Below are 12062 nucleotides of genomic sequence, written 5' to 3'. Positions count from 1 at the left end.
AGCAGGAGCTCTAACTGAGCTTCCACAGTAAGTAAAACAAAATGTGTTACTACGATGTAGAATACACTTTATCCCAAATGTCCAAATGCTAAATACTTTAAAAAATTCCCAAAGGAAAACAATGCTGCAAGAACTCATATCACCTGTATTGCATATCTAGGGTGAGCAAAACAACAAAAGATTTATTGCAGCGATGCAATTATTATGACCCCATTGAATTACTATGAATTTTCTGCAGAACAGTATTCACAAACCTGGGGACAAACTTACTGTTTACACAATAATTAAATGACCTCAATGTCTAAACGTGTCAATCCAGAAACACAAAGTATGCAGCCCCTGTCTGTCAGTTTAGTCCTGATGAGGATATGATTTTATTCCATATTCATCCTAGGTGACTAGATAAAGAGAGGCTTCAACCAACAGGCAAGCTGCATCTCCGTGTTTATCTGCCCTCCGCACGGATAGCGAGAGCCTGCGTTTAAGAAGCCTGCCCTTAACGAAACTATGGTTTACTTGGAACCATTAGTCCAACATCAGGAATATTAAAGCACCACAGTGCCATTATTTTTACCGCTGGAACGAGCTGCTGGATAAGGCGGTAGATGTGCTCTGTGAAGATGCTGTTTCTCGGACATCCGCTCAAGTTGACCGTGAATTTTCCCAGAGGAAGCACATCTCGTCTTGCATAACTAAAGCCAAAACAACAGAGGTGAGGCAAAGCATCTGATTACCGTGGTGAATACAGGTATCAATCAGTCCGAGTGTGGTACAGTAGCCCTGACAGCTTGCAGGATTTCAGTACTGATACCTATAGAAGTAACAGCCACCTTTTCTTCCTTCTCTGGTGTCTCAGGAGCTAGGTTCAGCTGAAGGCTGCTTTGGAAGGCTTTGCAGCACTGCATCTGTAGTGCTGCAGGTCCTGCAGTGTGTCTGCCAGAAGTTCTGTTGTCCTTGTGCTCTACTGTTACTCAGTAAACACGTCATCCTTTTCCTTTCTCACTGCCCAGTCTCAATTCCCTGCTTTTATCATGCTTGTCTGCTTCCTTTACCTGCCCTCAGCTCTCCTCTCCCTCTTCTTACTGCACATCTTCTCCTCATTCTTGACAAATCTCAACTTTTTTGTGAGATCAGCTAAGAGAGAAAACACAGTCTAGTCTGTAAGAGCATTCACAGCCCCACTATGCAGAACAAAGTGTGCACAGAATTGAAACCAAGCAAGCATACTGGTATCCGAGTACGTGTATTTACAGGGGGACAAGGCTGTAAACACAGAGCCACCGTCAATCCTGTCGGCTCACGATGACGTTGCCCTGGCATTAGGGTTGGGTCTACCCTGATTCCACCTGTCTCGCGGAGATTCCTCTCTGTTTACGCATCAGTCGTGGCTTTTTCCATGCGGGTTGCAGGGATGGGAAAGGTAAGATGCTGAGCCCAATTACCGCTCTGTAAACACTCCTGTTAAATGCGTGCTGTGCTACTCACCTCCTAGCAGAATTTTTGAAAACGGTAAAACAAGTGGTTTATTTACCAAGAAATTACTTTTCTTTGGGTAGAAAATGGCATCCGCTTTCTTTTTAAGGAAAGACTAAAAGGAAATTTGAGCCTTACAGATGTACTTAATCTAATCAAAACACATTGTGTGAAGTTTCACATCCAAAGTTTTAATGAGTCAAAGGATGCTGCTCTTTCCTCCAGTGGCAGCTGAGACCAACCTAAGGGGGGGAAGTTACGCAAATCCACTTAAATCAGCCAGGAAGATGCCCGTCTTGGACAAGTCAGTTGCATGTCCTACTCATCCAAGAAGCTGGAGATAAGATACTTCCATACCTCTGTTTAAAAGTGTATCTTGGAGGTTTTGTCCAGCTCTCAAAGGAACACAAAGGACTCACTGCCACAAAACTGGCCTTTTAACAAAAAACTTACTGTTATTTCAGACAATGCACTCTCTTTACTCTGTTATGACAGGACAACTCCAGCTGGACAAAGCACTACCGGAATAAGTACCATTTAAGCTATTTCTGCCAGTTACTTGCAGAGTGGTGAAGAAACCCATAAAAGATTTCTTTTACCAGAGGAATATATAAATTCTCAGCAAACACGTAAATACTTACACTGTAGAGATGAGATGCAATATAAGGTACTCAGCAGCCAAACTGTCTCCCAAGAGGGCGTGGGTGAGGAACCCAAGCAACTCTGCTCTCACCGGTGACACCTCAGACATGAAATTAGAAACAACTGATGAAAGAGAAGACAACCAATGTCAGAAAAAGGTGCTGTTCCTCACCCTCTTCCCTCTATACAAATCTTTTTTTTCCATTACAGTGTGATGAAGAAAAATGGTTACTCCAAAGCAGTCTAGGAAAAATAAACATTTACCAACTGAGTAATTACCAGCTTTGGATAACTTGCCTGCACATTTCCTTGGAATTCAATTAAAACAATTCCTTTGTTTTTTAATTACATATTGTGTAATGCACTTGCAGAAGGCTGTAAAGGTTGGAGATGCATTTCTAAAAACAATAGCCTATCCATACTACATTAAAGGCAGAAAACCCACCAAACCCTTACACGCAGCACAGCTCAAGGCAACCAATACAAGGCACGCGAGGAAAAAATGATAAACATAATGCAGAGGTTTGCATGCAATAATTCAATGACAAAAACATAACGGTCAAACAGGCCACAACGAATAGTGCAGTTACTTAAAACCAGAATTGCCTTATCTTCACAGCATTTTGTGTTGTTGGTATGTTTCTTATTTTCACTTTTATAGCAAATGGGAAATCTAATTTACCAGCAATTCACTACGCCATCTGAGAGCAAAGAAAATCTTACGGTTGAACAACTTGGTAAAATTCTTGAGCACGCAGAATGCAAACCCAGGTTTCATACAAATCACATTAATTTCAGAAAAATAAACACAAAAGCATCACAAACACACACACTTGCATCATGTCCTGTCCCATTGTGTTGAATGGTTCCTCCATTTAACAAGATTTAAATTCAAGCCCTGCCATTCATGCTTTTGTGTCAGAGCAGAAAAGTGCTCGTTCACCTGTACCAGGACACCGCACATTTACAAATACAGAGAGAGGTCGAGCTCGGATACTCACAGGTTTTACTCTCCTCTTCATTAAGGCAAGCAGGCAGTAATGGGTTAATGTGCTGTAACTTCTGTGCCAAAATCACATGGATTCTAGGGACTAACGAGGCTGGAGGACTGTGTACTCGCTGTTCTTCTGTTGTGTCCATACACTCCATCGGATCGAGGGTTGAGCTGTCCCTAGGAAAGGGCACAGCATACTGGATTTAGAAGCATTCCACACAAATTTCTCTCCATCTAACAGCAGCTGGAAGCAGGCCAAGAACAGAGCAGTTGGCACAAACAACATCCGCTCCCAGCTCCTGTTGACTCCTCCCATATTCAAACTACCTTCCCTATGATTTTTATAAAGACCTGAATCACAATTTTCTGATGACACAGAAATGCCAAAGCAAGTCTGACCAAAAAAATCCGGATTCTATTATTTTCAGAAAATAATCAAATCTTACGTTTCTGAAAAAAAAAAAAAAACTAAAAAAAAGCCCAAACCCAAACATAGCAAACAAAACCACATTTACTGTTTGCTGCACCATTAAATGAGATAAAGCTACAGATGTTCTGTCCAGTGTGTACTGAATGAAGTCTAAACAGGAACTTTTACGAAAGTAAGGTAGTGATTTATTACATTTGTCTGTGTATGCACATGTGGGATTTTCACATTCCACCAGGTTCTGGAGCCTGACAATAAGCTCTTCTAGACAGTCACATAACAGGTCTATCAGTGGCTGAGTGAAAAACAAAATGAGTAAATAAACCTCAGCTCAAACTTGAAGGTATTACCTCTTACACTGAGTGTTCAGATACACAGGCTTTGCTCTTGGCACCTTACAAAATTCCTTCCAGGTGGTTTTCATTTGTTAAGTAGAAACTAAAATCCCTAAGGTTTTGCTATCTATGGTAATAAAGCTTAGTACTCGCACTGGTTTTCAAAGCTGAAACGCTGCATAACTTCAAGGCCTCTTCAGCAGTCCACCAACAGACTATCCCCTCTTTCCAGTAGAAGAGATCTTTCATTTGCATTCCAAAGATCTCTGAATGCCACCATACTATTTATGCAGGAACAAAACCCATGACAGACCAACAGAGCTGTCAGTCTGGGATCGGCTGTCAGGCTGATGATAACCAAAAGCAGCTGACCAGGCTTTTAAGAAGCTGGCACTAGAAAGGAATCACGCTGCCCTCCCCATATGGTGCTTTTTGGAAAGATACAAGCACCAACAGAAATGATTTGAGGTGCAATGGTTCAAGACATCAGCAGAACCAACGTTAGAATTGACTTCTTCTGTTGTTCTGGATCATTTTGTATTTTGTCAAGCGAGTAAGTGCAGCACGGTGGGTGAATTGGGAATTTTTGATCAGCAGTATAATGTGATGATATACCCTAATTAATGAAAAAAAATCAACCCAGTTCATACTCCTTTTGATCACTTTCACTCTCTATGCACATGTAATTTTTTAAAAAATATATTTTACAGAGCTGTTTAAGGTAACAACTTTCAGGGACTCACAAATTATTTCTAAAGGACGTTTTATAACTTTAAAGCTTATTTGAAAGATTTGTTCGCTGTTCACTCATCGACTGAAAGTTTAATAGGCATGAAAGCGTACAAAACATTGAGCTACAGTCACACTTTCTGCTTTACAGGCTGTAAAACAACCTAGAGAAAGATGCATGGTGTATCCAAGGCTACGGATGTACCAGAGTACAATGGACTTCAGTTTACAGGACGGTGGATCTAACACTTTCCACATCAAGTTTTTTTAAGCAATAAAATTCACCTCTTCAGCATAACTGTTATGTATTTACACATTTCCCTGTCTGTAATTAAGGGGAAAGCCCAAATATTTTGCTCATTGAGATAAAGGATTCCTTCCTTTCAGGATCACACACCAGGGGAGCCGTACCTCTCTTCACTGTTCACTATGCTCAGCACCGGATCCACAGACAATACACCGTACACCTCCAGAACATCATTCACTTTGAAGCTATCCCAGCTCTCATAGACCTGCCACAAAGAGAAAATAATAAAATACAAGGGCAGATGGGTCAGATGCAGGAGTGCACACAAACACAGACGAAGGAAGAATCTCCAACTCAGCTGCAGACTGCGAACAGTCCTAGTGCTCGCTGTAAGTAAGCTTACTTTGGAAAAATGAGTTCCTACGATTGCATGCTTTTTCCTGTTGGCATTCTTTTGCCACACAGATGTAAACCATTGTGTTCTACTCTGATTTATCAAGATCTGCTGAATAAGAGAGCATTCAACACAGTCACAGCATAGAAACGATGTGTTGGTAGTTTCACAGTCAATACAGCGTACTAGTGATTCAAAGACTATTTCAAATACTATACAAAAATGTGTAGTTTATTAGTTTTTTGCCTTGTTCCATCACAACTTCTTTCCCTTTAGAGGACAAATCCTAAAAGCAAAATACCAGGAGTCAATACCAGCTACAATCTCAAGCATCTAGTAATGGACTTACTCTTATTCGAGCTCTTGCTACTAGGAAGTGCTGCTGAAGGATTCAAGCAATTCAAGTACAGCACTCACAAAGAGAAACAATGCAATAGTGCAGAGAAACAATCTAATTATCTGTAGAAACAAAATTCTGGACTCAAGAGAGAATTTCTGTACCTATAACTCAATGCAAAACTCACTACTTACATTCTACCTTCAGATTCTGCCTGCCTCACTGAGGCCACAGCCATGCTCATCATCTCTCCACTTCAGTTACCTTTACAAGACATGCTGGTCCCTTCTCTCCTGGCAATGGAAAATTAAGGTCAAGTGGAGGGGAGCAGTTGGTAGAAGCAAGATGATGACCGGCAGAAGCTTCTGTTTCTAATCTCTTTGGCTCCACACATCCATGGATATCACCTCCACTGCCTGAAAAATACAGGATTTGTAGGCTCTTTAAACAGAAATGCAAAAGTGAACAACTTCCTGCAGCGAACAACATAGAATTAAACTAATTTAACAAGATGTCTGAGGCAGAAATATCTAACAATGCAATACATTTAACAGAAGATAGTCTTAATCAGAAAAGTCTCACAAATGTGTATTTTATATTATCAAGTTAAGTGTGAATGAGAGTACTGGCAAAGATCTATGTGTCTTAGAAAACTGCAAAGGTAACATTTTCTCTGCACCTCAGGTTTAAAACAGCTAGGTAGTTCTTAAAGGTGAGAGCAGTAATAGAGCTGTAAAAATCCTTCTACAATTAATCAGTCTGAGTATGAAGACAAACAAGTCTAAACCATCTTGCCAATTGGTAAGAACACAGAAGGAATAATCCGAATTTGGCTAACAAACCCGATAGACACAGAACACCAAACAAAAGAAAGCAACAGATTCTACATTTTTTTTTCCTTTAACAGGACTGACAATTTTAAACTGTCCACTTTCTCTTGTTCAAAAGAAAACTTGCCAGAATCTCCAAGAAACCCTACATGCCAGTTTAAGTGGCATCTCCACAGATGGGCGTCAAAACAGTTTACAGACTGATTACAACACAAGAACGAACTGCACACCATCTGAACGCTGCTAGCGTTCGAAACGCCATCCTCTTCAAAGGTTAACAGCTTTCTGCAGGATGCTACAAGTGTCTGCTATTAAACTGGTTCCTTTATGAAGCTGGATTAGTAAATCACGTTAAAAACAAGGTAAGGCTGGGAGGTATTTTTTAGACATATACTACTGTTTGTAGAAAATCAGCACCTGATTGATGCATAGTACGGCTTCAATTTATACAGCAAGATCCACACAGAGTGAGAGAGAAAAAATGACATGATTTTCCCCAGATTACCATGAAATCTGCAGCGGAGTGGGAATCCAAACAAGAACCGCTCAATTTCAGCCCCCTGTAACAAACTGTTTGGGTGCTGCTATATATAAAAGGCCATACACAAGTGCTGCTGTACATGATACGATATTCATTTTAGGAATTAACTCCAGAAAGTGATACCAACAAGTCACACAGTATATGTGCAACGCCAAAGGCTCTCCCACACTACTTCAGCTTAAACCCCTGGTGACTTCAACAAAGCCACCAAAGCCGTTACGCAGGCTGCAGTGACACTACCGACTCCAACAACAGCAAGTATTTCAATTCTTGCAAACGAAGTTTTTACAAACAACTGTTCTCAAGAACGACTATTACCCGTATGTTGCTCTTTCTGTTTAGATGGATGTAGGTCCATATCCTCATCTTCCTCATAGCTCCTCTTGTGGCGACTTGGCGTGTAGGACGTCGAAGGACTCACTCGAGCTTGGCTTGCACTCATATACGCGTAGAATTGTGGATTAAGGACAAATCACAGGCTTAATTCAGAAAATGCAAGCAAAGTATATTTGTGGTGTTTTTTTTAAATCCAAATGCTGTTATACTATTTGAGCAAGACATTAAAAGAATGATTCAAATTGTTATCTAGATGTCAGCTCTTAAGCAGGCTATTTATGTATCTGAAGAAGTATACGGCAGTCGCTGGCTTTGTTGACAACAGGAAATAAGACACTGTGTGCTATTCCACTATCAATCTCTAAAAGAGGATTATTTTTTTTTTATGCCCAGAGAACATGCTTGTGGTGAGGTGCAACTCAAAATGTCAAGAATTTTTCCTTTCCCACACCTCAACCCTGAAGAACAGACATTATTATACTATTTAAAGACCTGCTCTCTGATACAATCATTATTACTTAAAAAAAAACCACGTAGGAAATGTTACCATACTCGTAAGGTACTAGCAATATACACTTGTAAATTAATTTTGAAAAAGCTAATACACTTTTCCTTTTTTTAGCATGATGGGCAAACACTGAAATTGAGTTCACTCTTTTTATAAAAATGAGGCTCCCTTTAAATTCCCATTGCTGCCGTCCTTTGCTGGAAGCTTCATTCAAAGACCAACTCTTATCAAGAATTTTATTACAAAAATTGTGTTAGCTTAATCTTAAAATTGCATTGGCATTCTGTGCCAACGACAAGTAGTAGTTTTCTTAAAGCCTGATGAAATACCAAATTATTATAGATTTACCATCTTTTTTTTTCCACGTCTCAAGTTTTCTAGACCTCTTGTCCATTCCCTTGGAGAAGAGAATATAAAATTCCTAGAAGATGTTAAAATAAGCATCCTGTGTCTATTTCACTCAGATAATTCAACTTCCATTTACTAGGAGAAACTAAAGATGATTTGTTTCTTCCCAAAGTGTTTCCTGCACTCAAGAAAATGACCTACTGTAGTCAAACGATTATAATCAGAATACTTCATTTACCAGGAATTATTTGCTTAATATGCTCAGGTACAGATGTTTTTAGAGGCTCTTGCAGGAGACACTCACTATGTAATAGTGTCCTCATTTACCCAGAAAATGCTGATGGAATGCCCACGGCTCAACTGAAGTTCCTCTTTCTCTAATTTTTTGCAAATAGAAGTGAACAGTGACTTTCAAGATCCTCCCAGGCAAACACAAAAAACTAGTCTAAATCCCCACTTAACCAAAAAGCAATGGTCCAAAATTAATTTGCATCCTCTTTGTGCTTATAGCACACCACATCAACTTTTCCTTTTTCTACACCTACCACCTCTCCTGATTCACCCAAAATTAAAGAAACTTCAAATGAACTTCTCTCCTTTAATCTAATGAAAGAGTTGGTGTTCACCGTTGGTATAACAGAGCACCAGCTCAGTCAAAAAAGATATTTCTTTCACCCATGCTGATTCGCCAGGCACTGGAACACAGTAGAAAGTCTGTCTCTCCGAGGTGACTGTTTTTGACGAGTTGAAATCAATTTCCTGCTGGGGCTAGAATACCAATAGAAACCTTGTTAAAAATCTGATTACAGTTTGTTTTCTTCTTTTAAACTAATCCCACAGATTCAGTTATTCAGCCAGAAGTTACAAGAAACATGCAAGACCACATACTCATGAAGCAGTGAATCCAGGCAGATTGTATCTGCAGCGCTTTGATTCCAACCACGCTGCACTATCAAAAGTCAATTATTTTCCACAGCAGAAAGTTTCAAGATCAAGAGCACTTCCCCTCTTCCCTCCAGGCAAAACAAATTTTAAATACAACAAACAACTGGAAGCCTACTGAACTGAGAATGCCCACAAGCAGTTAACAATACTCTGCTTTCCAAACCCGAGATCTGCATTTTAAGGGAGTCTTTCCAGGAATGCACTGGTGAGTACCAAATAAGCTACACTGCATTTATAAACTGCATCTTTCTAATATTTCACCTCAAAATCCATGTAACTTACCCCACATTCTGCCACATCTCTGTATTTACCAAAATGCAAGACCTGCCAAGAAGGAAAAGGCAATGCAATCATTCTGTTTCTGACAGCATCCCAAGTATGAATTACTTACACCAAAAGTCCCTCAGAGACATACTGCCGAAGCACTCGTTGCTTTAGTATTTTTTATTCCTCAACAGAATTTTAAGAAATGAGGTATTACCAATGCCATTTGAGCTATATAAACAGAGTTACTATTCAACAGTGTCCAGACTCCTTAGGTTTCATTCAGAAACTAGAGAGATAGGACTAGAATGAAATTAATAATGAAAAAAAAAAACATTTACCAAAATAATAAGTCAGTATTTCACTTACACGTGCGTTTGTGTTTAGGTCAACTGTTTCATACACTCCTGTGTAAAACTCAGGATCAAACATATCTTGAACCATGCAGCGAAATTTCACTAAACTGTTGGGTTTTAGGTAATGTACAGGGACATCGTTCAGTGATGGTACCTATAAAAAAGTTTATTTTAGACAACTGGTATATATTAAGAAATGCTCTGAAGTAAGTCAAAACCAGTACAAAAGCTGTCACCAATTTATTCTCTGATCAACCGGTACATCCTACTGTTTAGTTGGTTGTTATTGGAGATATGATTAATTGCCTCTGACAATTCAGTGTCCCAGCAGGTAACACACTTGATATTTTCTGAGTGCATCTCCTGCCCTAATCCAGGCAGTAACAAAGTGTGTATATCTCAACACCAGAAGTTTCTGTAACAGCTGTTACAGATAATAGTTACAATTATCAGACACTTCAAACAGTTCCCAAATCCTTCCAGTTCAAAGCCACCAGCCCTGTTCATATCTCAGTCATGATACTGGACGATAAAAGAAATGATTCTGAGTCATTGAAACTGTATGAAAACCAGACAACATTTGAAACTAACTCTTCAACTTGAAATTATTGCAGCTGCAGTATTAAATAAAATTCATTACTTATCTTATTCCCACTCAGCAGTACTTTTACCATGTGTTAAGTACCAGTGGTACCACAGCAATTGCCTGTACACTTGCTCATAACAAAAGGCTGTGGAAAACCTGTATGTTGACTTCAAAGTGCACATTGCTGGAGCCTTTCACACATATGTTTATACGAGGACGGAAAAACATAAGGGGGAAAAAAAAAATCAATGCATATGGTGTAACTTGAAATAACAAGACTTGCACTAAGAATGGAGTTTTCTGATTTTGAAGATAAACTGTTAAAAAAAACCCACATCCAACATGAAAATGCAACAAAACCCTGAAGTGGCCCTTGAGGAAACAGCGTTTTAACAAACAAACATATATACCCTCCTGTTTCTCTTAAGGTAAATGCGCTTTAAATTCCTTCAATATTGTAAATTTAACACAATTTTGCCATCTTCACTTTGATTTAAACTGTAATTGAAATACGAATTACAGCATACTCTCACTGACCAAGAAAAAAAAACCCTAATAATTTTCACTTTTTTTTTTATCCAGAAGTAGAAAAGATTTGATATGAATGTTTCTAATCCACTTAATGTTCCATGATGCTGTTTTCACCACAGTCTTTAAGAAAAATATCAACTTTTGAAGTCCTGTGCAAACTTTCCTTTTAAACCTAAAGCATAGCTTTCCTGTTAGACTGCAAAAACCAGGCCTGATCCAGCCCAATACAGCAGTTTTAGCAGAAAGTATTTTTCCTAAACCCCAAAAGCCTGAGCAGCTATTTCTTCAACCAGCACAAAGTATGTAGAATCACGATAAAAGCTCGTGAGCAGAAGGGTTTATAAACAGCAGCTGTGGCGTACAAACACTTACTGCAGACTCACAGTAGTCAAGGGCAGGCATTAACACTTCCAAAAAATGACAGTATTTGTCAGCTCCTGCCATCTACTGGACTGCACTGCAACTCGGCAGCGTTCAGCAGTTGTGGCCCTGGGCAAACAGCACACTGAAGTCAAGTGGATTGGGTTCTCCGTGTCAGGCAGGATATTACAGCGCTGGTTTACAGAGATCAAAGAAGCCGAGATGTAAATAATGTATCACAAAGTTTAGGCCTAAAATTCAGAATCGTCCCTCTCTCGAAAAGGACAAACCAAAAATGTGTCTTTGCAATAATTAAGAGGTAAAAAGAATGAAAGTTAAGAAAGACATAACTCTAAAAGAATAAAACTATCTTACCCAGTTAGTAGCGTTATTTTCTTTCAATTTCTCCTTGAAGTATTCCGTGACCTTCTTTTCCCAATCAGAGTTTGGAACATTTTGGGCTACAAACAAAACACAGACGTGCGTGTTACCATCACATCACTTCTATTCGGCATTCTCCCAACGCAGTGAACGGTTTAAACCTTTACTTCTGCTCGGTGAGAACGACTGCATTTTAGATGATGCTTCTCATAACTACACTGGCCTCCCACCTCATACCCTTTCAGGCAAACGAAGGTGAACAGAGCCGCTCCTGGAAGCGAGGAAAAGCGCTCAAACACCGCCATACTCCCAGCTGGGAAGCAGGGGAGGTGAGGTACCGCTTCCAGCTCTATGTTCGCTGGAAGGCCAAGCCTAGCAGAGAGAGACAGCTTCAGCTGCCGGCGCTGTTAACGGGATGGGGAATCCATGCAGCCAGCACGCACTGTTCCTGAAACCTCAAACATGTTGTTTTCTTTATTCTTCCCCCTGACCGGCTGC

At 39.8% G+C, this 12062-nt stretch overlaps 1 protein-coding gene across 1 annotated transcript in view; it reads right to left on the bottom strand.

The window, feature by feature from the left end:
- MCMBP (minichromosome maintenance complex binding protein) overlaps positions 1-11641 on the bottom strand; it is a 14976-nt gene extending 3335 nt beyond the window's left edge. The window contains exons 1-10 of the mRNA XM_010152825.1: positions 11559-11641; positions 9720-9860; positions 9369-9410; positions 8808-8909; positions 7268-7397; positions 5843-5994; positions 5012-5112; positions 3117-3286; positions 2115-2238; positions 575-692 (exon numbers count right to left, since the gene is read on the bottom strand). Coding sequence (XP_010151127.1) covers positions 575-692; positions 2115-2238; positions 3117-3286; positions 5012-5112; positions 5843-5994; positions 7268-7397; positions 8808-8909; positions 9369-9410; positions 9720-9794 — 1014 coding nt within the window. The 5' untranslated portion in view covers positions 9795-9860; positions 11559-11641. The remainder of the gene's footprint in view (positions 1-574; positions 693-2114; positions 2239-3116; positions 3287-5011; positions 5113-5842; positions 5995-7267; positions 7398-8807; positions 8910-9368; positions 9411-9719; positions 9861-11558) is intronic.
- Between the last annotated feature and the right edge of the window lie 421 nt (positions 11642-12062).

This window comes from Eurypyga helias, unplaced genomic scaffold, assembly GCF_000690775.1.
Source record: "Eurypyga helias isolate BGI_N326 unplaced genomic scaffold, ASM69077v1 scaffold15070, whole genome shotgun sequence".
In the NCBI taxonomy this organism is placed as follows: domain Eukaryota; kingdom Metazoa; phylum Chordata; class Aves; order Eurypygiformes; family Eurypygidae; genus Eurypyga; species Eurypyga helias.
This window is presented reverse-complemented; position numbering and strand designations above follow the sequence as displayed.